At 45.9% G+C, this 26,313-nt stretch overlaps 2 protein-coding genes across 16 annotated transcripts in view; one reads left to right on the forward strand and one right to left on the reverse strand.

Annotated features, from left to right (window-relative positions):
- Positions 1-14,894, forward strand: part of TCAF2 (TRPM8 channel associated factor 2) — a 28,302-nt gene extending 13,408 nt beyond the window's left edge. For 8 of the 11 annotated variants that reach the window (XM_038152673.1, XM_038152711.1, XM_038152722.1 and 5 more), the window contains 5 exons: positions 1,006-1,100; positions 2,037-2,250; positions 3,724-3,963; positions 6,314-6,651; positions 8,201-9,419. In XM_038152673.1, the coding sequence (XP_038008601.1) occupies positions 1,006-1,100; positions 2,037-2,250; positions 3,724-3,963; positions 6,314-6,651; positions 8,201-8,446 (1,133 nt within the window). In that variant the 3' untranslated portion in view covers positions 8,447-9,419. The other 3 variants (XM_038152749.1, XM_038152731.1, XM_038152739.1) reach the window with 3 other exon arrangements.
- LOC119707597 (C-type lectin domain family 4 member E-like) lies at positions 14,872-26,017 on the reverse strand. Of its 5 annotated transcripts, XM_038152840.1 has the most exons (6): positions 21,488-26,017; positions 20,506-20,601; positions 19,961-20,053; positions 18,767-18,918; positions 18,415-18,545; positions 16,037-18,146 (listed from the first exon to the last, which is right to left on the reverse strand). In XM_038152840.1, the coding sequence occupies exons 1-6, from the start codon at positions 21,522-21,524 to the stop codon at positions 17,987-17,989; spliced, it is 669 nt and encodes a 222-aa protein (XP_038008768.1). In that variant the 5' UTR covers positions 21,525-26,017; the 3' UTR covers positions 16,037-17,986. The 5 variants fall into 5 exon arrangements, 4 of the variants coding, with proteins under 4 accessions (XP_038008790.1, XP_038008782.1, XP_038008768.1 ...); XR_005258796.1 differs by lacking the exon at positions 21,488-26,017 and adding an exon at positions 14,876-15,010 and having other exon boundaries at positions 16,008-16,165; positions 19,961-21,480; XM_038152862.1 differs by lacking the exons at positions 16,037-18,146; positions 21,488-26,017 and adding an exon at positions 14,872-15,010 and having other exon boundaries at positions 19,961-21,480.
- Between the last annotated feature and the right edge of the window lie 296 nt (positions 26,018-26,313).

Genomic DNA, 26,313 nt, shown 5'->3' on the forward strand with positions numbered 1-26,313 from the left:
TCAAGGCATCCTGTTGCTGGGATCACTGGGGTGCCCACCCTCAGTGAGCCTGTGTCTGCCTATGCCTGAACATGGGCACAGATGTGCAATTTCACCTTGGGCTTGAGAGAAGACTGAGCTCAGTGCAGTGGCAGACAGGCTCCTTTTGTGGCCAGCTGTGATTTTAGCACCTGAAACACCCCATGGAAGTCCTGCTTCCTCTCTGTTGGTGCACAGGCACTGGCAGGAGAAGAACCCCCAACCAGTGGTACTGCAGGGCACTTGCATGGCACAATGGTTTTGGCAAGAAAGCTTCTCTGAGAAGACCTGGACTACACACTGCAAGTTGCTGTTCCCACAGTTGTGCTGATACAGCCATCTGTGGAGCCATCCTACGAAGAGGTGGGAGTTAGAAACAAAAAGTTTATTTGTTATCTCGGTAATTTCAGCCTGAGTTATAGCACAGTCCCACAGCTTGGTGTATCAGCACAATGGAGGGAAGATCTGACTTTGGGGGTGAGAGAGGCTGGAAATATGGTGGGAACTTCTTGGGCTGCCACTGCCATTGAAGCCAAAGTATTGGGTAAACACACCATAAATTATTTGTCTAATCTTAGGCCTTGTATCTGTGTAATTGTGTAATCCCACCATTGCTGGCACCTCTTATGAGGTCTTTAGGATTAGAAGGTCTGAGTGTAGGAAGTGTTGGGTTTTTGGCTTATTTTCTATTCTTTTTTTTTCCTTCTCATTTTTAGAAGATACTACTAAGCACATTTAAGCTTGGCATTTCCAGAAGCGTAAATCTGGATGAGCTTCCTTGCTAATGGTGTGATGATTTTGTTCATTTCTTTGAAACTGTATTTCTGACAAGTTGAGTAAATGCGAGATGGTTCTGTGAGTGTAGAGCAAGGGAAAAGGAAAGGATATAAGAGTATTCTCCTGTTGCAACTCGAAATCTCCAGGATCTGTAATGATCTGGACAAAGAAGTGCTTGACTGTTCAGGACTGTGTTCTGTTACATTTTAGGAAAGACAGCCTGGAGGAGCACAGGACTCTACCTCCCCGAAGGGCACACAGCAGTGATAACGTGCCCTTGCCTGGTGGTCGGTGCTGGTCTGAAGGTAAACTCTCTCTGCTTGGCATTGGTTTACACCGGTGTATTTGTCGGGTGAGCGCTCAAAAATAGCACTGGGACAGGTTTTCTCCTTTATGCCTTTTTCTACCTTTCCCACCCTTTCCTACTGCTGCCACCCTGTGGCACTTTAAATGCTTTGTCATCATTTCTTTACCTTGTGTCCTCATGCTTTTCTTTTCCATCTCTCCCATTCTGTGTGCTGGTGGGATAACTGAGTGTGGCTGCTGCTTGAGGGCTGTTGGTTTTTGTTCTGTTATAGTGCAAAAAAACCTGATCAAGGTGATTTTCAGGTCCAGGATAAGTACTTGGGCCCTTCTGTGAACCAAACTTGATTCCATCTCTCCAGATCTCTCATAAATTCCTTTGACAGTGCTGTCGCTGCTGCTCATGTAGATGTATCCAGATGAGACAGGCACTGTTACTTGGGATCCTGTTCTCTGCAAAATACAACAAATGCTTACCTGCTTGGATATGTTTTGCAGTGACCTCCCTGCAGCTGAAATGCAAAGTTAACTCAGGTGCTTCTGTCTGATCCTGCAGCCACGTGCTATCTGTTTTATTATAAGAGCTCTAAGGAGGAGGCACAGTAAAAGAAGCCAGTCCTGACCACATCTCTCCAAATGATGTTATAGGAAGTGACTCTGATGCTGGGGAAAGGTGGAGGAATGATCAATGCAAGTGCAGTGCAGTGGAAGAAGTCACTGCTTGACTCTGACCTACTGGTGAAGGATGCACTTGAGCCAGGAATACTGGGAGAAGAGCTGTAAGACTGAGATAGGGACTAGGCTGGAGTCAGAAGGAGGCTTCTGTGTGCGTGCTCTGCAGGGGCAGTGCTGCAGTGGAGAGCTCAGTGGGTGCTGAGGTCAGTCTGCCAGCTCCCACTGGCACACTTTTGACCAGCTGTTCCTACACTTCTTGCCAGGTGCAGGTTGGGTGTCACACGGATGACCTCTCTAAGGCCAAGGAGCTGAAACGGGCACCAGTGGTGATCCGCACCTGTGACGTTGCCTGCCAGAAGCAATCCATTTCCTGCCTCTGGGGCGGCCTCATTTACATCGTAGTACCAGCAAAGAGTGTCCTGGGCAACGTGCCCTTCACGGTGGAAGGGGCAGTCAGAGCTCCTTTCTTCAAGCTTGGTAGGTTTGTTTACCTTGGTGCTTTTTGCCTGAGGGCTGCTGACAGATGTCATTGTCCTAGTGACTGAAAGGAAAAATGGTCCTGTGCTTAGGAAGGTCTTAGAAATACTTGGATTTAGGAATACCCAGATTTTTTTTCCTTACTATTTTTTCCTCTGGGATTCCTATTTTTCTACTAATTTTTAAGAAGGGAGGTCCTCAAGAATCACCAAACTGTCAGCCTCAGCTCTGTGCCTGGAAAGATCATGGAACCCTCCTAGATGCTATGCTAAGGCACGTGGAGGACAGGGAGCTGATTTGGAACAGCCAGCACAGCTTCACTAAGGGCAAGTCCAAGAAAGATGGGGACAGACCCTTTAGCAGGACCTGTTGCAGTAGGACAAGGGGCAATGGTTTTAAACTAAAAGAGGATCAATTCAGACTATGTATAAGGAAGAAATTTTTTACAATGAGTATGGTGGAACACTGAAACGACTTGCTCAAAGAACTGATGATGGATGCTTCATTCCTGGAAACATTCAATGTCAAATTGGGCAAGACTCTGAGCAACCTGATCTAGTTGAAGATGTCCCCCCTGCTCATAGCAAGAGGGTTGAAACAAATGACCTTTAAGATCCCTTCCATCCAAACTATTCTACAATTAATGCATCTCTGGTTCTGGGTAAGTCACTTAGTCACTCTGAGCCTGTTACATGGCTGGGAGCAGGTGAAAGAGCTTTCACAAAATGGGCAGGGTTTGTCCACAACAACATTTCTTGGAGCTGGAGTTGTTATTTCTGATGGAAACCGTTGTGCTGGGGAGAGGGAGGCTGATTTCTGCCACGGCAAGCATGCTTTGTGCTCTTGTGCTCTGCCTGCTTTACTGTGCCCTCATATGGCCATCTTAGATCCTACAAGACATCTCTGCTGAATTCCCCATGTTCCCAGCTTCTCGATCTCTTCTCTTCTCTTCTCTCTCTTCTCTTCTCTTCTCTTCTTTCTTCTCTTCTCTTCTCTATCTCTCTCTTCTCTTCTCTCTCTTCTTCTCTTCTCTTCTCTTCTCTTCCTCTCTTCTCCCCTCCCCTCCCCTCCCCTCCCCTCCCCTCCCCTCCCCTCCCCTCCCCCTCCTCGTCAAACTGAACAGAACCAGCATTGTTATGTGAAACAGCAACTCTGCTGGACAAAAAGAAATGAGACACTGGAGAAACTTGATGCTTCTTGCTCTCTGATACAAAACAGTGAGCTGTTCTTGCTATGCTACTCTGTTATATGTCAGTCCTTTTCTGTTTCCTACCTATTAAAGAGCCTGAGGAGGCTTCCAAAGAACAGATTGAGGACTGGCTATTTAACAGCCACCACCTGCAGTCATGCAACTACTACATACTGTTTTCCAAGACATTTTCACGACCTGCTCTCTTTCTCTGAGCTTGACCTCTGTGAGCACGCTCAAAAACCAGAATTGGGCTTAACTGATTTTCTGTGTTGTTGCTGTAGGGGAGACCTGTGAAAGGCAGTGGGAGGCCTGTATCCGGCACTACCCTGCTCCCTGGGCAGAGCTGGCTGTTGAGAATCTCATCCTGACAGTGCCTTCTGACAGCATCCGCCACATGGAGAGCCCACGGCCGCTGCTGACCCTGTGGGACAAGATCATGGTGGCGATAAGCAAGTTGGCAGCCGTGCCAGCAAAATTCCCAAGGCCAGAGAGGATTGTAACAGATGTCCAGATCTCATGTGGTAGGTACAATGCCATATGGCCTTCTCCGGGGCTAAGAGGCAAGTGGTCTCTAGCAGCAGTGTCTGTTCCTTCAAGGTTATTTTGCTAAAACCAGACTGGGAACATATGTGAGGTGCTAAATGACTGTGACCCCTGCATAATTGTGAGCTACTCTGTCAGAGTGGAAATGTGGTAAGGCAGGGCTTGAAAAACATGCTGACCTTTCCAGATGCCTCCCTGCTCTCAAAACTGGTGGTGTCTCCTCAGCTGTTCTCCTGTTGGGGTGTGTTACAATGCAGAGCTGCTGACTGCAGTGGCTTTAGCTCATATGCAGTTATCCATTCTCCCTCCTGAATGCACTGCAGAGCCAGTACAGCTGGGAAGCAGTGACCTGATTTCTATTTTCTCGCTGGCTCAGCCACAGGACTGTTCTCATGTGTTCAGTGACAATTTTTAAACCACCGTGTGCCTACTTGCAAAGATTATTGTGGGCAAAGCTTAGCCCAAAAAGATGTGTGCCTGAGATGATGGCACACATCTGGAAGCAGATCCAGTATTGCTGTCAAAGCCCAGAAGTGTGTATTTTTGCAGCTGATGTTCCCCCACTCCAGCTTTTCCAGTTATGAACTGAGTGCCTTCGATCAAGAATCAAATTATATAGTAAACATGGAACTTTGCAGTAAAAATTTTGCTCAGTTGTTTTTTTTTTAAAAAAAAAAAATTCATCATCCCACAATGAGACAAGGGCTTGGCATGAACCCTGATGCTCTAAACTTTTGCTAAGCTACGATGGAAAGAATTTGTGGCACATCTTGGGAGTGTTAGGTTCTGCTATGCTGAGCAAATGCCTGTTAAAAATATCATAGTCTACAAACATAATTTTTTTTTTTTTGCTTGGGTGGACTAAATGGTTTCACTCACATTTCTGGATCTGAACTTTTTGAGTGGTAGTGATTGCTAATTGCATCTATCCCTCTTATTAAAAAAGAGGAAGCTCAAGATCTTCACTAGTTCCTGCAGAAACTAGTTCCAGGCCATTCGCGTTCTATGTTCACTAGTTCCTGCGGGAAGGGGATTGCCATTCCTGTTCATTCACCAGGCTCCTTCTGTGTAAAGGGCTGCTTATACCCTGCTACAACAGGCATTTGAATTTGGGGGCATTGCTCTTGCATGAAGAACAGGCATTTGAATTTGGGGGCATTGCTCTTGCATGAAGTTTTGGGAATCTTCCAGGAGGACCAATTAGGGAGGAAGACACCAAAGAGGCCTAAGTACAATCCCTTGCAGTGCATGTTTCTTGCCTAGCTACCTGCTGGGAAGTTGCTTATGGAATAGCTGTCCTGCAGGGTTAAGAACAGGCTTAAGTATGACAGGCTTTGTAGTCCTTAAGCATGACAGACTGTTTTCAATGTGTCTCATCCACACCAGCGCAGGCCTGCAGTATCCACAGGAGTGCAGGCCTGCAGTCCACTCTCTACATAGGAGCACTCAAGGAGTGCCATGGTATTGTATTTGCTGGGAATGCCCCAACAAAGGTGGGAATGATGCATCTGACTCCATGTTCTCAGAAGGCTACTTTATTACTTTATAATACTATATTATATTAAAGAATACTATACTATACTAAACTATACTAAAGAATACAGAAAGGATACTTACTGAATGCTAAAAAGCTAATAATGAAAACTTGTGACTCTTTCCAGTGTTCCAACACAGCTTGGCCCTGATTGGCCAAAGAGTCAAAACAACTCTCATCAGAATCCAATCAAACAATCACCTGTGGGTAAACAATCTCCAAACACATTCCACATGAGCAAAACACGGGAGAAGCAAATGAGATAAAAATTGTTTTCCTTTTCTCTGAGGCTTCTCAGCTTCCCAGGAGGAAAATCCTGGGCGAAGGGATTTTTTTCAGAGAATGTGAATGCCACACGATGGTGCTCAATCACATTATTGCATGGTAGCATTGGTGTTGACTGTGCTCAGCCTGTGGGAGTTCAGTTGTGTTCTGGGCAATGGTCAGGCTTTTCTCCTCATCCTAAAATCTCAATCTCAGTCCAACCATGAGTGTACATTTATATATAAAAAGAGAAAGCAGGCAAAACTGCACTTAACTGATGGTTAAGTCCTGCCTTTACTTGTTTGACTGTTTAAGGGTCCCTATCTGTAGGGTGAAACATGGTGTATTTCCTTATGTCACACTGGGAAAAGTTAGTCATTCATGGTAATAAAAGAAGTGTTACTTGTGAGATAGAGGAAAGGCACTAGAGAAATAAAAAAAATACAATAATCATTTACATAATCATTTACATCTAAGAAGCACTGAGGTGAGCACGTAATGACATGTGTTGCTACCTGTCTCTCCTGCAGGCTGGATGCATGCTGGCTACCCTATCATGGGCCACCTGGATTCAGTGAAGGAGATGTTAGACGTGAAGCACATGCAAACTACTGGTCTTTGGGGTCCCATCCATGAGCTGGGACACAACCAACAGCAGCAGGCATGGGAGTTCCCCCCTCACACCACAGAGGCCACATGCAACCTCTGGTCTGTCTATGTTCATGAGGAGGTGCTGGGCATTCCTAGGCATCAGGCCCATCAGGCACTCAGGCCCCAGTGCCGCAAGGAAAGGATAAAAGACTATCTGAAGAAAGGTGCTCAGCTAAAGGACTGGAACATGTGGACTGCTCTGGAGACATACTTGCAGGTAACAGGGAAAATGTGTGTGTGTTCCTAGTGCGGTCACTGAAGCCTTGCTCAGAGGGATGTCTGCAGCCTGCTGACTGTAGCTGTGAAGCCTTGTGAGTGTTTGATTAGTGTCAGAGAGTTTATCTTGGGCCAGAACACACATGAGAGGTAAAGAGGCAGAGTGCCTAAAGTTGAGGTCTCCTGAAAACCTTCCTTTGTCAGATTTGGGCTTAGCCACTCAGGGAGATAGCTCAGTGCAATGTAGTAATCCTTCTTCCTGGAAGAGAAACAGGAACTGCTGCTTGTTATACAACATGGGGAAAGGAGGATCAAACTTGGGCACAGCTCATTAATCCACAGCAGATTTCCTCTGGGACGGTGGGCTAGTTGTCAAAAAACCTTGGCACTGTAAAGTGTGTAGAAGAGCCAGGCTTTGAACAGTCTCCTGGTGAGTTTCATGGCCTTTTAAAAAACTTACAGACAGGAGCGTGTTCATATCATCCAGTGCACTGAGTGGAGCCAGTGTAGTCCATCAAGTGGCAAGAGGATGGGCTCAGCCTATCCTCCTGCACACAGAACTGGATCTCTTACTGTGGTTGAGACTCTAAAACATGAACCCTATCCTAGATTAAAGTGCATTCTCTTGGGAAGCATGCAAGAGAGATTCCCCCTTTCCCTTAATCCTCTTAGAAACTATTAGCCTAATGGAGAGAGCACTCAGCCTGATTTTAACTGGGGACTGCAAAGCAGATGTCCATTATGATGGGTTAAGCTGTTGAGAGATGAGTGTTCCTCAGCTCCCTTGTCTGAGAGCTCTCACACTTCATATGAGGAAAAGAATATTTACTGGAGGGAGTATTGATCCTGACTTCTCCACATCCCAGAGAAACATCTGCATCGTCAAGCTGAGGAGTCATCCACTGGGGATTTTTGGTGCAACCAATAACAAAATATTTATACAGAGGGAACAGTTTTAAGGGAAGAAATTTTCCCACAATACCTTACCAGTTTGGCCACTGCCTCACCCATGCTTGTAGGCTGGGATGTCTCATCTACTGCCTGATTACTAACAGGACCGCTGGAATAAATGTGGCATGGAAGAACAGTTCTAATTCTGCAGCAGCAGTTTTTCTGTATGAACTCCTTTTGTTCTTATTCTTAGGCAAAGCATGCCCTATTCATAATCTCTCCTTCCCATTTTCTCAATACTCCTTATTCTCCTGTGCCCCTTCTTTCTAGCTATTCTGTCAGTGTCCCCTCTGATACTGATTTCACTGTCTCCAAAGCAGCAGCTTATATAATAAGTTGCTGACACTTCTGGCTATTCCCAATGTATCTTTGATCTCTGTTTGTTTTAGAAGATCAGTGTAATGGGGAGGTATTTTTCTGTACTTAAGTGCTGTTAGTTATGCTCTGAAGCCTGAAAAGGCTAGATGCTTTCATCTAAATTTACATTCATTCTAAAAGATGCTGCAGAAACCCATGGAATTTTCTACTGTGTGTAACACAGGAATAATGCCATTGAAATGGTAACTTAACTGTTTGTACACTGTATTCTTTTTCATCAGCTGCAGGAAGGGTTTGGTTGGGACCCCTTCACCCACCTCTTCTCTGACTACCAGAAAATGTCCACGATCCCAAAAGACAACACTTCTAAGATGAACTTGTGGGCACAGAAGTTTTCTCAGCAGGTGAATAAGAATTTGGCTCCATTCTTTACAGCCTGGGGATGGCCTATCAAGAAAGAGCTGTCTGTGGAACTGTCCTCTCTACCCAGCTGGGAACAGGATCCAATGAGATGCTATAGACCATAAAGGAAAACTACCTAAATCTTGTTCTTATACTAGTTATGGCCTATCTTTATGTGTATCTACATGATAGCTCACCATGTGCTTTGATTTATGCTGGGTTCTTCAGCTTCTTGCTGCCACTGGAGGCCAGTCCCAACTGAAATTCAACAGAGATCAGCAGATCAGCAACCACCTGAGCTATCATCTGAAGGGTTAAATAATCAGTGAGCTTTGTTCCAGGTGCTTCACCTCAGGAAGAATGTAATTCTGAGTTGATTTAGTTCCTACAGAACCTTTTTCTGGTGAAATGGAAGTTTTCTGGGTGGAGCAGTCCCTGGACCAGTTTCAAGGACTTTACCATGGGAATAGATATCTTTAAAGCAAATAGTAGCCTCCACAGCATTGGGTTTTTAAGTTATAATCTCAGTAACATGAGATTTTCACAATTATTTTTGTTACCCTAAAATCCCTAATTTTTAATTCCTCTTATTATGCAGAATTTCACAGCACCTGTTGTGAAAGTGGCCTTCTAATGCATATATACAGGCTATATAATGCATAATGGATACTGAAATGCTGTAGATTTCTTCCTACATTTTATGACTGTGTGACCCAGCGTCCATCTTTATGTGAGCAAGTTTTAGCTTATATAAGTTTTAGCTGTTCTTCAACCATAGCCTGACATCAAGATACATGCCAATGAAGAGGAGAGAGTGGAAGCAGGGAGGTGACTTGATTGTAGTCAGTAATGGTTTAGCTTGTGGGCTCATCAAAGGTTAAAATACAGGCACTGACTTGACAGCCTGAGGGAAGAGAGAGAAGGAAGACCACAGTTCATGAAGACAGAGAACCAGCCTTTTCAAGGTGCAACAAAAATTCATGTTACTCCCAGCTCCTTCATAATTGCTCAGCTATTATGGGTTTTGGCAAGCATTTTATTGCTTAGCCTAAAAGCTCACTAGTCCCAGCCTATTCCTTATGTATCAGTAATAAATAATAATAAAAAAAATCACTGTAGACTCGCAGGTTTTGTATGTGATCCTATTTTCATGTCTCCATGCCCAGTAAAAAAAGGCCTAAATAGAAATGACTTGAATAGAAGTGGCCTTGGTGGTAAAGTTGTTCAAAGTTGAAAAAACCACCGTGGAATTCTCTAGTCTGTGATGTGGCCTCATATACATCATAGTGCCAAAGGAGGGCGCATTAGATCAAATATCAGTCACAATTAAAGAGGCTGTGCAGCCTCCATTCTTCAGGCTTGGTAAGTGGTCCCAAAACCTAACTGTAGCAGCGGAGTAAAGAGGCATTTCTGCATTTATGCCTTACACATATTTTCCTGATTTTCTGGGTTTTTTTTCTTTTTGTGGTCATGTGTGTAGAAAATGTCAAAATATGTAATGTTCTAGGAAAGTCTTTGCATTAAGCTTCACGTTTCTTAGCCCAGAAAGTACATTGATAAGACCTTCAATTAGGAATTAATCTCTTTCCTTGTTCCCAGTATAAGCATGTCTGAGGCACCTTTAAAGTGGCTTGATATTAGAAACTGAATATCATCAACTTGCAGCAGCAGCAGACGTGGGGTCACCAAAGATGACTGGAGCCCTTGCCAGCATCCCAGGATCTCCCTGTGATTCACTAAAACACAGTTACATCCAGATTAATTTATTGTTTCTGTGGCCATGTGGGTGGTGATTGTCCTCTTTCTTCACATTTAAAACTTCTTTTTAAGTTGGCTGCCTTTTTCACCTGAATGCTGGATTAGGGGGAGCTGACATCTCTGCCTGATTCTGAACCATCTGTCAGTAGCCGCCCCCTGGGCTGAGCTGGCCGCTAGAACGTCATCCTGACAGTACCAGCTGCTGATGAACGCCACATGGGCAGCCCGGAGAGTCTGCTTCCCATCTGCATCAAGATGATGGATGCAATTGCCAGGCCAGCGGCCATCCCAGCAACTTTTCCAAGGCCAGAAAGGATGGTGGCAGATGTCCAGATATCTCATGGCAAGTATAATAACTAGGACATTTTGTCTGTATCTGTGATGGATATTTGTAAGGGAAATACGCAAGGCTATCCTGAGGCCACGCAGATCCTCAATTTAGCAGATCAATTCCACCATATCCAAGAAGACTGCTGGAGAGAGTAAGAATCTTCTGTGAATGTCAAGGTTGTGTATGCAAAAGTAGCATATTCTGCTGCTGAATTTGACCCTGTAAAACCCAGTGAAGGGAGACTGGCTGCCAAATGACGTGTACCATGTCACGTTGATCTTGTTGCTGTGGGAGTGAATTTATGCTAATTGCAGCAGAAAGAAGGCAAACACAGGTAGCTGGTTTAGGCAGGACAAAGGAGATTTTGAAACTTGAATTAAGGCATGCAACAGACACATAGGTAGCCTACTGTGTAATGAGACCCCGGTGTTAGCACACATAGGATTGCTTCCATCAGTGGGGAAGTGAGGCCAGTGGTGGGGGGAAGAGTTGGTTGTAAGCAGCATTTTGCTGTCTGTCATTTAAGAAATCTGCTGTTTAAAGACAATTCACTAGGCCAGTGGAACTGAAGCTTGTTATGAGTCATGAGGAGGCTCCTAAAGGCCAAATCTCAGCATTATTTTCAATTAATCTTTGTTCAAGTATTGCACTTTTCTCAGTAGGATTGGCACGTTCTTTCAGCTCTACTTGACTGCAGTACTACAGGTGTTTTCTACCACTTAAACTGATAAATTCAAGCTGATAAATTCAGCTGTGCAGGCCACCACTCTATAATTCACAGCAGCTTGACTCATGTGTGTATCTGTTGTCAAGTAGAACTGATTCAGGAGAGGCTGGCCCAAGTGTAAACACTGGCACATGTTGCCTGGAGCCAGAGCTGGTTGATGCCCCATTTCTGGCAATATTCAAGATCAGGTTGGATGGGACTCTGAGAAACTTGATCTGATGAAGATGTCCCCGCTCAGTGCAGGGGAGTTGGACTAGATGACACTGAAGGTCCCTTTCAACCCAAACCATTCCATGAGGAGTGGGTGCTGTGTTTCCATACTGCATTTGCTTCTCCAAGCATGTCTTTCTGTCAGAAGGATTTTTATTAATCGATCATTACATCTGGCCTCATACTGCTCTGAATCCAACAGTAAAGTTATAATCTGTCAGTGGCTCTGCAACAATTGTGTTGAGATTACTTATCAGTTGCTTCTGGATTCATTTATGTGGCTGCTTCTCATAAGATAACCTATATAACCTATAAGATAACCTATAATCTCATAAGATAAAAAGATTTGCACAGACACAGCAGATCCTGTGCACAGATCCAGGCAGCACTGTGTGGCCTCTGGTGGAACCTAACATGTAAAACTCTTCCTGCTTCTCTCAGACCTGCTAAAACAGGGGAGTGCAGCACCATTTCAAAAATGTGAATGGCGCTGTATCCCTCCTGCACTACTTTGGAGCTATGAGGAACCAGTTCAGCTTGTTGAATTGTCCCTGAAGGAAAAAGAACCAAAGATATCAAAATCCTATGAAAAGCTACTGCAACATGACTTTTAAAGATGGTTATGGTTGTCAGCAATACTGAGGAGCTCATGGAAGATGTTAAGGAGTACAGGAAGTTTGTCTTTTCTGAAAAAAAGAGGCTTTTTACAAACAGCATGAAAACCAGCAAAATTGGAACCACACTGATGACAAATACAGTGAAGAAGTAATGATGGCCATCAGCAGCAAATTCTACCCAAAGCTCAAGTGAGCTGTGGAATAATAGTCCATATTTCCATAATATTCAATAGTAAAGAGCTGCTTTACTAAAAGAAACTGACAAGAATCTGCCTTCCCCAAAAAAACCCAACAAAATAAAATGAATCCCAGTTCCCAATTTGCTTTGTGGTACAATAGTCATTGTGAGGCACAGTGCAGGTGGCTGCTCCCTAAAGGCTGGTGGCCAGGAGCCAGCTGCAGTAATACAGCCAGCAGGACATCTGGGGACCAGCCACAATACCTGAGTGAGGCAAGCAGGGCACACCTGGCACAGCATCCAGGGTCTAGATGACTAGGCAAGTCTCCAGGGATGAGGAAGGTCTGAGGCCCATTGTGATGAGGCACGTCTGAAACCAAGTGAGGAAAACCATGGATCTGCAGGTAAATTAAGCTTGCAACACGTTTATAAATTTGTTATTTTAATCCAGGGAAGCTTCTTTCCTTTTGTCACTTCCTGAAACCATTTGATCCCTCCCCCAGATCATCTTATCTGTTGACTCTTAGTCTCCAGCACTGGGTACGTGTGCTGGGTCACAGGATTCCACAAATCAACACGAGTCAGTCCTGATCTGTCTCCAAGTAGCACACTTCAGCAGGAGAACCAGAGCTTCAGGAAAAGTTTTCGAAGCAGTCCTCAGAAAATGTGCTTGTTTTGAGTCATCTGTGATCACAGCACAGTGCAAGGCTCATTGGTCTGTGGAAAGCACCGGTTTGAGATATAATAGCAAAGCACAGCCTTTGGGCAGTAGCAAAGATGACTTCTGATCACTGAAAATTGTTGTTTTTCTTTCTCTTTTTCTTTTTTCCCTAATACTACATTCGAGCTGGTCTTTCAGTGTTGTGGTGCAATACTCCACTCAGTAGCAACGAGGGTTAATTGACAATGCAAACATCAACTGTGCAGTCTCTAGGCAGGGAGCCTGCATTTTGTGCTCTGAGAAGTCTTATGTATTGTAAGTATGAAGAGATATTTTAAATATGCATACTTATAAGCATGGAGAGGTGGGTTGATATTTTTTATCAGTCTTGTTTTGAACACTTGTAAGAGTTGGGAAAAACAAAGTAGGGATCAAGCCTGTGAGCACAGTCCTGCCCTTCAGGATGAAGAGCACTTATACAGGTACTTGATTTTTGGCTTTGTGTGAATAGTAGACAAATGAGTTTGTTGAATAATCTGATGGTGTTAAAGGGATGCTTTGGTTCTTCAGTAGGCATTTAAAATTTTGGGGGTAGCTACACTTAAAAAAAAAAAAAAGAAGAATGCCCCGTGAAAAGATCAATAACTGAATTTAATACAAGATTTTGTTAAGAATGCAGGAAGAATAATTCTAAACTTCCATGCATGTATTTAGTACTGTGTCACTTGTGATTCAGAGTTGCAAGAGGCCTTTGGATAGGAAGCCTTCACCAAGATATTTTCTGAACAACAAAATATGACTGAGCTCCCAGATGGTGATGACTCAAAAATGAATCTGCAGGCAGAAACCTTTTCATGTCTGGTCAGGAGGAATTTGACTTGTTTCTTTAAGGCCTGGGGATATCCAGTCTGGGCAAACCCTTCCCAGCAGCTGGCTGTTTCTTTCCCCATCTGGTCAGATGATCCCATGAAGCAATGTTTCTATCTCCTAAGCAGGTTTTGACTCATGAAAATGTGATTGTCTGTCCTAAAGCCAGTGCTCTGCAGTAGTTTTAAATAGTGTCTGAATGATGTGGTGTTCTAATGAATCTGAGAAGCGTCTCTGCATTGTACATGTGATAGAAGAGTTCGTTCTTGGCCTCCTCCCAAATCTGCCTTTTTCTGTGTGGGTCCCACTACTTCCTTTCCCAACAGAAGTAATTTTAACCACAGAAGGGGAAGCATTGGCTCTCTTATTACCAATGAAACCAATCAACCTCTTTCCACTTTTTACTTTCTCTGTTTCCTTATCCCCAAAATGTTCTCTGTTCCAGACTTACTCTGATTTCAGGTATGCAAAGTTTGTTAATTATAATCCTTACAAGAAGAGTTGGAACGGGGGGAAATGTCACTTTAAAAACAGAGACACGTTAGGAGATAATAAAACTGGAAATAAATGGAAGAACTCGGGTGAAATTATGGCTATAGCCACGAGAAATGAGGATGATCATTTAAAGGAAAACCTAGATGGACCACACAAGAGAGGCCTTGATGTGTGTTTAATTGTTCTGAAAGAGGTTGCCTTCATGCTCTGCTTTCAGAGTTGGCAACTGTGTAGTGAGAAACAGCTGCTTTAGCTCATGTCAGAGGCAAAAGAGTGTTCAGGCAGTGAACTTGCCTCCTTGATCCTTAGCTAGACTAAATTTGCAGACATCCAATGCATGTAAAATTGTGGCAACTCAGTCTGCATGAGGATCTAAGACAGCAGGTGCCTCACCTAGCAGGATTGAATGTCATGGGAGGAACACAGCACTGGAGTGTGTTTACAGTGATCTGTTTTGATCTCCAATCTAAACAATCAGATCCGTGTCCAGTTCTTAAATGCTGCACTGAATTTCCCCTATGTTAAAACATGAACTATAGCACAAGCCAATTTTTATGGTGCATTTTGAGATCCTGAGCGAAGCAATTCCTCGTCTTATGGCCGTGTTTTCTCTTTCTAGTGAATGTTACAGAATTCTTACCTTGATGTAGAGCCATTGATGTGCCACAAGGGGACTGCAGTGACAGAGTCAGAGGCACTCTGCATCTCCTCCTGGTCTCATGAATGTAGATCACAGTGACACGAGAGAGTGCCAGTGACTTGCTGCGAGCAGGAGATGGTGCTAAAGTGCTGGACCTCATGATCAGCTCAGGCATTTCCAGGAAACCAGCAGATTGTCCAAAAGCCTGTCAAGAGAAATTATTTATAATTAAGCAGCAGGATGTGAAAAAGCTTGCTCAGGTATGTAAACTGATTCCATATAAAATAGAAAAGTGTTTTAATTCCCTTTTAACCAGGTAGAGACATAAAGGCTAAAATCATAGGATTTGTCTTAGACAACTTGAGATAAACAATGGATAACCAGCATGAACTGGACAGGGGAAGAACTGGGGGTTGTGGATCTCTTGGATAACAAGAACCTTGCAAGGAAAACAGTACCTGGGTTAGTACTAATACCTTACACAAGACTGCTAAGGAAAGAATTTCAGAAACACTAAATTTTAAAAGACAGAAGAGACATGTGTCCAGTGCCAGAACTTCTTTAAATGCCATTTCTCTCTTTTATTTCTCCCAAACAACATGTATGCCCTTCATCTGTAGTCTAGCAAGGAAAGGCAAAAGGAAACAAAGTTTAAAAGGGAAAAAATGAATAAACGGGGAAACAATATGAGAGACAGCAGGATTGCAAAGAAAATAAAGAAGTGGAGAAATAAGTGTTGTAAGGGAACATGAAAGAATCTGAGGTGAGATAAAACAGAAAAAGAGAAGGAGTAGAGGTGTAATTCTCTACTTTGTCTAAAAAAAGAACAGACACCCTTGGAAGAAAATTTAAATCCTTATAGAAGATAGTGTCTGCCAAGAAAAACACATACATTTCACTTTATTTCATCACTTGGCTTGGCAAGGATAAGGATTTATTAGAGAAAGTCAGGCGTATCCTATAAAGGAAGACTCAGCTGTCAGAGCTAAATATAAAGACAGCAGCATGCTCAGCCTACAGATGTAATTAATAAGTCTGACCATAAGAATCAACACTGGATATCCTTCCCACATGGCTCTAATTATGTTTTTTCAGCTGAAGACAGCATCTCAAAGACTGGGCATCATGAGCTTTCTGGAGGGAAACCAGAAACTAGCTCAGGTTTGAACCACAAGAGAATTCTGCTGCAGCAGTCAGAGTACCTGCAGTCAATGGTGTGTGTATTCTCAGAAGTGAATGTTACCGTGGCTCCTTTCCTCAGACCCAAGTTCCTTTCCAAAGCAAAAGTTAATGTGCCAAGGAGTGGTAAGCATCCAGGTCTTGTTCTGAGAGGCAGCTGGGATGTGGCCAAGATGTCCACCTGAAAGGAAGGACTGCAGGTGTCATCATGAAGAATGCTATTCTGATAAACTTTTTGTCCTTCCCACCCAAGCCCTGGGTTCAGTATGCAGGAATGTCCTTCTGAAGGTTTCTGAAAGTGCTGTACCTAACTATCTATCGTCACCTCTTCCTCTTGCTGTGGCATCTTCTGCCTCCTGAATCAAGACAGACTTGAGGGGTAAAGACAGATTCTTATCTGCTGGAGATAGGCACCTCCATCAGCCAAATCCATATTGAAGAGGGGATCAGGAACATCCCTTCAGCAATTCTGTAGGCAAACCCAGCATCATCTCCCAAGATTCCTCTTTTGTCATGACATCTCAAGAAAATCTTTTTTTCCAAATTTGGGGCAGAGAGACTGTTTCTAGCAAGTTACATGCATTTTGTTGCAAACCAGTCTCCTGGTGTGGGTTTTGCTCTGCCCCATTAACCTTCCAGGAACCAGAACTGCAGCGCCCCTAAAACCGCTTGTAAAACATTGGTCACTCTCTGCGTGTCTTATCTGGCTCTTTTTCTTCCTCAAAACCCTGTTGCTGTAAGTTGCAGAACTGAGCTGGGGGAAATCGGGAAGTCCATTGCAATGTTTGGGTTTGTGGTCATGTTGGACAAAAAATAGTTTTCTACATTGTGAAAGTATCCAGCAACTTTAGAAACTAGGAGGCAAATGCTTTGCAACAGCCAAGCTTTTGGTCCAGTAGCTAAACCAGAAACTTGGAAAATACACTTTTTCAGGTAGAAATGATAAAAATTTGTATTTGCATTTCTGATGGGGAAAAAAAAAAAATCACCCAGAACTGATTTTTCAGGTTGTATTTTTAGTCCCAAACTGGAAACTCCCAGCTCCTCAAAGAATATGGATATCATTGATAAAAGGGAGGAACATACAGACTGGAGTTTGGGAAATTTTAGGGGAGCAGAACATTGCTCAAGACTTTTGTGTATCTGATTTGCAGTGGTGCCTCTGATAGGGGTCTTCCACCCTTCTCTCTCATTAGAAATTTCTCCTTAGGGGACTCTGTCTTTTTTGCTTCTTGTTACATTTAATTGCTTTCTCTCACCTTCATTGCCATGCCTCATCCTGCCATATCTCGGCTGAATCTCCAACATCCCTCGTTTTTCCTGCTACATCATCGTTTTTTCTGCTACATCCTGGGCAAACTGCCTGGCACTGAATACTACACAGCCTGCTCTGTTTCTGTCTTCACAAATGATTCTCCAGAGTGTTCAGGACCTTCCTCACATGCTCTTCCTGCTCCCAGCCAGTCCAGCACACTCAGCAATATTCTCATCTACAGGTGCTGAACACACTGAAAAGTTAAAACCTCTGTGTTGGGAGGCTGGACTGAGGGAATCTGGGACACGTCACTGAGAAGACATCGTCATGCAAAGAACCAAATTAACATTTATTTATTTTTTTAAAAAACTAATCAACACACAATGTACTGAAGAAGAAGGAAACACTACAGCCATGAATAATTTTTCCCTTCAGAGCAGGGACAAGGATACTCCACTGAATGCTTTTCTTTCAAATTCTGCTCCAGTGATTTGAAGGACAAGTATCCTTTCATGAAACAGTGATGGCCTTTTCCACATCATTGAGATATTGTCTGGACCAGGAGTCAAGGAAAAGGATGGAGAATTAGGACCCTTGTTTCCTAAGCAGGAGGGTATAAAGGTTCACAGTAGGTCCTTGACATCAGCCTGAGCTATTTCATCCAGGAATGATCTCCAGCTTGTAAAGAGATGAAGGGGCACAGGCTGGGAACTGAGGTACTTTGAAGCTTGGATTTTATGTCCTTTCTCAGAGAAGTTTGACTGCCTGTTCACAAATTCGATAGCAACTTGTGATGCAAAGGACATTATTCCAGTTACTGTAAGTGTTGGGGTCTGTGTTTCCCTTGACATGAATTGCTGCACATTTTTCTGCAAAGAGTAAATTGGGCTCCCCAGGCTTCCAGAAGCTGTAAAAGAAAGTTCCTTTATTGGAAATGCACTAGCATGACAGTGGATGTGAAGTCACCTCAAACAGTTGTGGAAGAGAAAAGGAAAGTCACTGTGACAGAAATCAGGAGCCAGAGTTTTGCATAGAAAATTATGTAAGTTTTTTGACTTGCAGAGCAGCTGAAGACAGAAATCCCCCTCTGACAAATACCTGCCTTACCCAATGTATTGGTCACTTGGACTGAGGGCATGAATTTTAGGGCTCTGCTCACTCCACAGGATACTCACGTGGCTGTATTCTCATATGGAGTCTGATCCACCCACTGCCACTTCCCATTTTTGTAAGCAGCTAAGCCTATGTAGAATTTTGTTTCATACATCCTAGTGGCTTTTTCTTTTGCCAAGTTGAAGAGGAACTCCTGGGAAAAAAAGAACAATGTCCATGAGGTGCAGGACTGAGCACAGAGAAGCATCAGGAGTCCCTGTGGGGTGGGGCTGGTTGCAGAGGGGGCTGGTACTGCAGAGATGCAGACAGGACCTTCCCCGTACCCTGCAGGACACGGAGGGGCTCTGAGTCCCCTCCAGGGCCCAGCACTGTGGCTCTGCCTGCTGGGTCCCTCTCTCAGCCCTGTGCACTTACCTGCTCTGCCTTGCTGCTGATCACCACCAGCTGGGAGCCCATCCCACTGCAGTTCTGTGCACTCTCAGACCATGACATTGTATCACGGGACAGGAAATAGCAGCTTCCTTGAAACCTTTTCCAGCCCTTGGGGCAGCACGTCCAGCCATCCACTGTGGGGAAAAAAACAAATCCTGCTTTTGAACAAGAAGTGCTGTCCTTCATGGCTATGAGTTCAATATAGGGTCCCAGGTGTAAGGAGTGGGGTTTGAATCCAAAGCCTGGATAGAGATAAATGCTCTCTTCTGCTGTCCACAAGTAAAGCTGTCAGCAGCGTGACAGGCTGCTGTCACCAGGCCCCTGCCTGAAGGGGCCTCTTCCCTTTCTCTCTCTATCCTGCCATGTCCATGCAACCTCTCTTTGGTGAGAGACATGGTTTCTGCCTTAACCTTCTCGAGAAAGCAAGATGAGAAGTAGTTGGTTTGTGATTTTCTAGAAACACTCCCATCAGAGAAGAGCTGTCCAAGGCCTCAGCTCATGCAGATTCAGAGCCTGCTCTGACAGCCTTGCTGCCACCACAGGCAGTTCCTTACACAGCCAGCTTATCCAGGAGATCTGCCTTATGCCTAGAGATTCAAATGGTGGATTAAAAGCTACAGATATGTTCTCACAGAGGTCAAGGCTGCATGAGAAGGGATCTCTGACCTGAGTTTGAGAACTTGCACTACCAGCATTCCAGCACTCCATATTACCATCACTTCATGTGTGACTGCAGCTCAGCTCCCCAGCTATCCTGAGCTAAACATCATCCTCCCTCCTTTGAGCTTCACACTGACCATCATGCTTGTGTGAACAGGCAGTGAGCCAGCACAGGAAGTGGAGCTGGATTGAACCAGCCAGTATAAAAGCACTTCCATCTAGATCAGTAGAGTAGACTTGCAGTAGAGGGGTTATGTGAGGGGAAGAAGAGGAAGGTTGGTCAAATGCAGGTATGGAATGACCCACCCTCTTTCACTGACCTGGAGCATGTTTTCATAGCATTCTTAGTAAAGATGTACAATAGAGTGTCTTCTTACCTCAATTCACAAGATTCCTTCCTTAAAACAATCCACTTGTAACTGACAGTAATATTCCCCACCTCAAAGGTTGAGGGGAAACCAAACAAAATTTTACTGAAGTCCTTTTGTTATTTATGAGGCTCTCAGCATCACTCACCTTTCTCTGCAGAACTGCTGGGGACACAGCGCCACTCTGTAGAGTTCTGGAGGAGAATCTTGTAATGGCCAGAGCTTCCATCAAGTAAAGCCACTGAGAAGAGAGGAAAGCAAAGCAAAGTGCTGTTGTCATCCTTTTCATCTCGTGCATGAGCGACCTGTGCTATCCTCCAACTCCTGCTTTGGAGCCCCAACAGAGACTCTGTTATAGTAACAAGCCATGAAATTTGGATTGAGCAATGAGGTGAGAACAGCAGGCCGCTTCTCCCACTACCAGTCATTCCTTGTCTCAGAAGAGCTTCTCTCATCTCAGTTGTCTGAGAGACTCACTTGCCCAGCTGACAAATCCGGATTTGAAATCCTCTGAGGAAGGGGCGAGGAAAGGGACAGAGAAGTCATGGCATAAGCTAATAAGAGTGGAGAGGCCTGTTTTGGTGAAGGGCATTTGCCTACCTGGAAGAGGGACTAGGATATGGGTTTTCACATGAAAAAAAGCAGTTACCTGAGTCCTTAATCTTGAGGGAATTAAGACACTCTGGAACTCACCGAGGCCGATGGTCACAAAAGCAGCTTTGATTGGAAGGGCAAAAATAAGGAAAACCCAGATGTTCAGCCAGGAGCAACCTCTCTCTTCTGCTGGGGCTGGAAAACAAGAGTGAGCAGGTCCCAGGCCAGAGTTAGGAGCAGGATAACCCAGAGTGCTCCAAACCCCTACTTCCAAGGACTAGGGAACCACACAGGTGCTGGAAGCAGGTCCTTCTGCCTGTCCCTAGCAGTGGCTCAGAGTCACAGAGTACAGTAGCACAGGGGCTGCCCTGAGGCAGATTGTTTCCTGTTTATTGCAAGACCTGCCTGTGTTCTGCCTAACCCTGACTTCCCCCTGTGTCCTGTCCAACCTCCTTTCTCCTCAACACATCTTCCTGCTTGCCTCCCATTACCCTGTCTGTCACTGAATGCTCTTTCTGGATCTCCCTCCTCTTCCTCTCTCTTTAGAGCTTCTTTCTCTCACTACCTGCCTTTTGCCTCTGTACCGTGAGCCCCTTTCTGCAGTGGCACAGTTCCCCAAAGGAGTGACTGCCCAGCTCAGGGTGTGCACAGCCAGACACACAGAGGCATTGTTTCCACAGGGGGAAAAGGCACTTGGGAGCTCATGGCAGAGCCCTGGCTGGGTTGTCCTTGGGGACAGCAGAGATGGGAGCAGGGAGTTGTGCTCAGCGTGATGCAGAGAGCTTTAGCAGGGCAATGACAGAAGGACAGCACCCTTCAGCCCCATTGTTTCCAGACCCAGCACTGAAGGGAATAGCAGGGCACGCTCTGCCTGGACTTCCATTCCCCTGGCTCTAGGAAAAGGTCATCCTGCCAGCCTGGGCATTGCCCCCTTCCCTCATCTTTTGCTTGGCTCTTGTCCTAAGCCCCATCTCCTGGTAGGAGACCCAGGAACCGCACCATGCCCAGGATCCATCCCAGCCCTGTCTTTCCCAAACCCCTTTGGCAGAATGAGAGAGAGGAAGGAAGGTTTGGGGGTTACCTGCACTTCCAGGACTGACTCTCCCTTGGCCATTCATCCTCTCTGCAGGAGGATCACTCTTCTCCAAGGGTCCCTGTTACCAGTGTGGCCACAAACAGCCTTCCTCCTGCACAGGCCACCTCCCACACTGGTGTACCCCAGAGCACATGGAGGTTGGGGAATTTTCATCATTTCCCTGCCAGGACATTTCACAAGATGCTCATTGCAACACACAAAGTCACCAAGACAAACGAAACAGATGAAGGGGAGCATCTCTGCTGCTCACTACCTCTCCCTTTGCACAGTTTCAGGCACTTCCACAGGTCATGCATGGCCTTCCCTCTCTGCTTCCTGCTCTCTCCTGCTGAGGTTCCATGTGTGTGAGAATACATCGGGCAGGTATATTTGGCATTTGCTAGCAAAGGGTTAAGCCCACTGAGCACAGCCTGCAGAAGGGAACCAAAAATGAGAGGAAAGCATATCTGTGACTGATTTGCCAATACTCTTATTAATAATTAAAATAACTAATTCCTGTAGAAGTGTGAATGGAGCTTTGGGCAGTGCAGTTCAATATGCCCTGTCTTTGTGGGACTGGAGGACAGAAAGGATCAGTTGATGGTGCTGGAGTCCCTTTGCATGACAGATCAGGAATTTTGCCTTGGTTATGACTACAAAAGCTGCAGAACTACGTTGTGTTTCTGGAGTTCTCAAGGAGGTCTGGATTCCTGTCCAGCAGTCTCATACTCCTAAGGATATCCCTAAGGATAAAGGGTCCCGACTGGATCCCAATGTCCTCTGAATGGACTGAGATGGGAACTCAGCCTTTGCTCTAGTTCCATCAGCTGGTTTCTCTCTGTGATGAGGAATGCATGGGTGCAGAGACACAGGAATAGGAGAGCTCATAGCAGCAGCACAGGCATTTCAGCTGAAGCACCAGAAGATCAGGGCACAGAACTGCTTACAGGGGAGGACAAGCCTGAGCTCTCTGTAGAAGATATGCTCTGATTCTGTTACTTTGTCTACAACAGGCTGCAGGTAGTGTCGGAGCCTACATTTCTAAACATCTTGATGTAACTAATGATCACAAGCTCTCACCCCACAGAAAAACACATTCACAAAACTTGTACAACCTCCAGTCTCCTACCAGCCCCTCAGGGACTGCAGCTGCAAGAACACATCCCTTTGGTGGAAGCAGGGCATCCCCTGGTCCCACACACTTCCTGCTGGAGATGTAGGGTTCATGAGTATCCACACCTCCTCCAGCAGCCTGTGAACCAGAGGTGAAAGCACAGGGTCACGTTGTCACACTGCAGAGCTGTGGGTCTGGGCTTGCTACATCTTTCAATGCCATCAGTAAGGTCACCCATGGCACTCAGCTGCCAGGGAGCTTCTTACAGACAGAAGTGGCCAAGCCGCAGAGCACCCTGGGCTCGGTGGCCACTTCCTTCCCACTCTTCTCTCCTCTCTCAAACTGTTCTTGCTTCTTCTAAACTTTGTTTTCAGACTGTTTCTTCTGTGCCTCAGAAGCCTTTCCCTAATGCCCTGGTTACTGTTAAGCTGGTGGTCATGTTCTCCTTTAACAGCCTTGGTTTGGTGCAAATGCCCCCTGAAATAGTTGCAGCAACTGAATTCACACGGCTGTCTGCATTCACACTCCTATTTCTGTCACTTGCTGCTGTCCAGGCCATCTGACCAACATGAAGTGGCATGGGTAAGGCTGGAGAGGGTTCCAAGTACTAAGAACAGCAAGAGTGCTCCTGTTCAGAAATGAACTTGGTGGAGGACGTTCTCTCTTTCTCAGTGGTTGATGGCAGTTCCTCCATCAACCTGAACCCCCTGAGCAGTCCTGCTGTGCAGTTTTCTTGAATTCCAAATGATTGAAGGGAAAGACTTATCTGCAACAATGACATAAGGGCAAGTAGCCTGGAAGGCAATACTAACAAAGTGAAAGGCAGAAAGCACAGCAGAAGTGCTGGCAACAGGGACAATACAGGAAGATAGAATCATACCAGAGAAAGTTGTTCCCACTGTGCCTGGTTGCTTTGCCCTCTCACAGCCTGGAAACCAGCCCCACAGGCCTGAGCCCCAGCAGTGGGTGGGGGACAGCTGACAGAGGCAGCTGTGAGGCTCTGCAACTTGTGCTGCAGTTTCTGAGCTTTGTTTTCAGCAGGAAAGATGAAATAAATGCAGGAGGACACTGGAGGTTCCTTTTCATGGACCTTTGGGAGACAGGGTATGGAGGACGCCAGGAGGAAATGGACTCTGCTGGCTCTCACACTCCCCAATGAAGCTGAACTGCTGGGGAAGTAGAGGCTGGGTGCCAGCTTATCTGCAGTAATTCTGAGACGTTGGGATGCAGGATCGTGTGAGAAGGCTGCAGGGCAAAAGCCAGGATCACAAGCAGAGGCTTCAGGAGGGCAAACACTGGCCAATTTGAGCATTTGTTTGCAAGACTCCCTTGGGAAGACTCCCACTTGGATGTTCTGCTTTGGTATTGATCCCCACCCTGTGGGAGCCTGTGTCCTTCTTTCCAAGACATCTGTTCAGCCAATATGTGGGAGCACCAACTTAGAGAGCCTCTCCAGCCCACTGTGCAGCACCTGCAGTCTCACCTGGGCAGCAGTAGCAGGACACAGAGTGAACGTGCCCAAGACAGAGAGGGAATATGGCCTTTTCTCTGGAGAGCCCCCAAAGGCTTGGGGACAATGCTGGATTGTTCTCTGCAGGTTGTTCCTCACGCAGCTGACCATGCCACTGACCATGTGTCCTAGGAACTGACAGGAAATAGCCAATCTCATTGCAAATGCAGTCTTTGCCAGGCAGGAGTAACTGAGAGAAGGTTCCCAGGCCCTGACAAGGCAAATGGAGCATCTTTGGGATGGACCTCCTTCACATGAAGAGAGGCTGAGTTAGAAGTGTTCAGAGCAGAGGAGGGAGGGATGCTACCAACTGCCTGGCAATCAGTCTTCCACACAATATTCCCTCTCAGCCAAGTGGGGATGCAGGCTGCAGCACTCACACCCATTTCAAAGACCCTCTGTGTGTATCTGCTGGCCTCCCCGTTGCCCTCAGGATGAGGTTTCCTCCATCAGGCCTTTTATGCTTCAGATATTTGGAGACAATGGCTCTCATTGCTGTAGGAGATGATTCCAGCCCTGCTGCCTTCTGGAGATGGACCCATACAGGTTCCACCTTTCACATTAGTCAGCTCCCCAGGGCTCCAGAAGTGGAGAGATGTTACGCTCCACCATGGCCTTGTCAAGTCTTGCAGGGAAGGATGAGCTCCAGGACCTGTGGTCTCAGGGCTCAGAGGGACATGGAGACAGACTCATCCAGATCCTGATTCATCCCAAATTCCACTGATCAATCACCCTTGTTCTCTTCCTGGCCTGTTCCCTGAATGGAATCCTGCCTTCTTCCTGCAGCCAGGGTGAGGGGGCCGTGTCCAGACCCAGCAGGGGCTGCTGCTCACTGCAGGCTGACCCCAGGAGTGGACAGCCAGCAGAGGAACGTGCTGGTCAGCTCTGTCCTTCAGGGACTGTGCCCCTCCAGCTGGCTGCACCACAGCAGGCCTAAGGCTCCTGTGCTGGGCTGGCTCTTGTGTGGAGGAGGGAAGACACGAAATGTGCTCCTTGTCCTGCTTGTGTGCTAAGAGTTACGGCAGAGGGGAGGCCTAGAGGGGATCCTGCATGGCAAAAGCCAAAAATGTGTGGCAGTGGTGCTAAAGGCCCTGGATAAAGAGATCCTCTCTGGGCGGACCCAAGCCCAGCAGCCCAGGTGGTGTTGGGAGAAGCTGGGCACTGCAGAGCATGGTTTCTAGGCTGCACGTGGAAAGGCCCTCACTCGCAGGGCCAGGAGCATGTGCTGTCACTACTACCCATTCTTGAAATGACAGCCTGGAAGGCCAGGCAGGAGCTGGCTCCATGAGGGCTCATGTCCTGCATGTTTCAGGAAGAAAGTCTCACCCCCAGGACTCCTGTGCAGGAAGAACTCCTAAGGAAGATGGAGAGCCATTCTGTGAAGTGAGAGGACACAGTCAGATCCCCAAGGTGGAGCACCACTGCGATTCTTTTGCTCCCTGTCCTGTTTTCCAGGCTGTGTTCAGAAGGAGGCAAAGGTTCTAGTTCATTCCTCTAATGCAAAGACTCAGCCCCATGGGGAGGAAAAGGTAGCAACAAGTCTAAGAGCAGAAATTGCCCTGAAAGCTTGAGAATGGACAAGCCAAGAGGCCAGGAGACAAGCTGGGAGGACAAGTGATCTGGGAACTAGAGAAATGAACTCAAAACTAGAGAACAATACATCCCTGGAAGGTAAATGCATGCAAATGCACAGTGGAGAAGCAAGTCAACATGCAAATAAACTCTGAGGGAAGTGGTTAAAATGCTGCTTTGCAGGGACAAGCTTGTCCCCTATAGAAGTCCCAAAACCAGAAGACTTGTCTGGCAGTGGGTCTCCAGGGGAGGCACATTGACTCTGGGTCTAGATGTGTGACTTAGGGGGACTGAAGGAAGTCATATTGTGTTCACAGCCAGAGAATTGGGCTTAGGCAGAGCCAGCAGGGAATGAGAGTAGGTTGAGGCAAAGAGAGAAATGCCATAAAGAAATAGGTTAAGTAGGAGCTGTGAGGAAAGGTAAGGCTTGGAACAGGGAAGAGAGCAATGGAAGAGGGGAGAAGCATCACAGGCCCAAAGAGGCCCTGAAGAGATTGGTGATCATGTTCCCACCACAGGACACCAAGGGACATCAACTCAAGTAGCATCAGAGCAGGAGTACGTTCTGCATGAGATACACATCTGCACTGGGAAGCTGGAGAGGACCGGGACACCAGCAAAGGGAAGGGAGGATGT

The sequence above is a fragment of the Motacilla alba genome, chromosome 1 (assembly GCF_015832195.1).
Source record: "Motacilla alba alba isolate MOTALB_02 chromosome 1, Motacilla_alba_V1.0_pri, whole genome shotgun sequence".
Classification (NCBI taxonomy): Eukaryota; Metazoa; Chordata; class Aves; order Passeriformes; family Motacillidae; genus Motacilla; species Motacilla alba.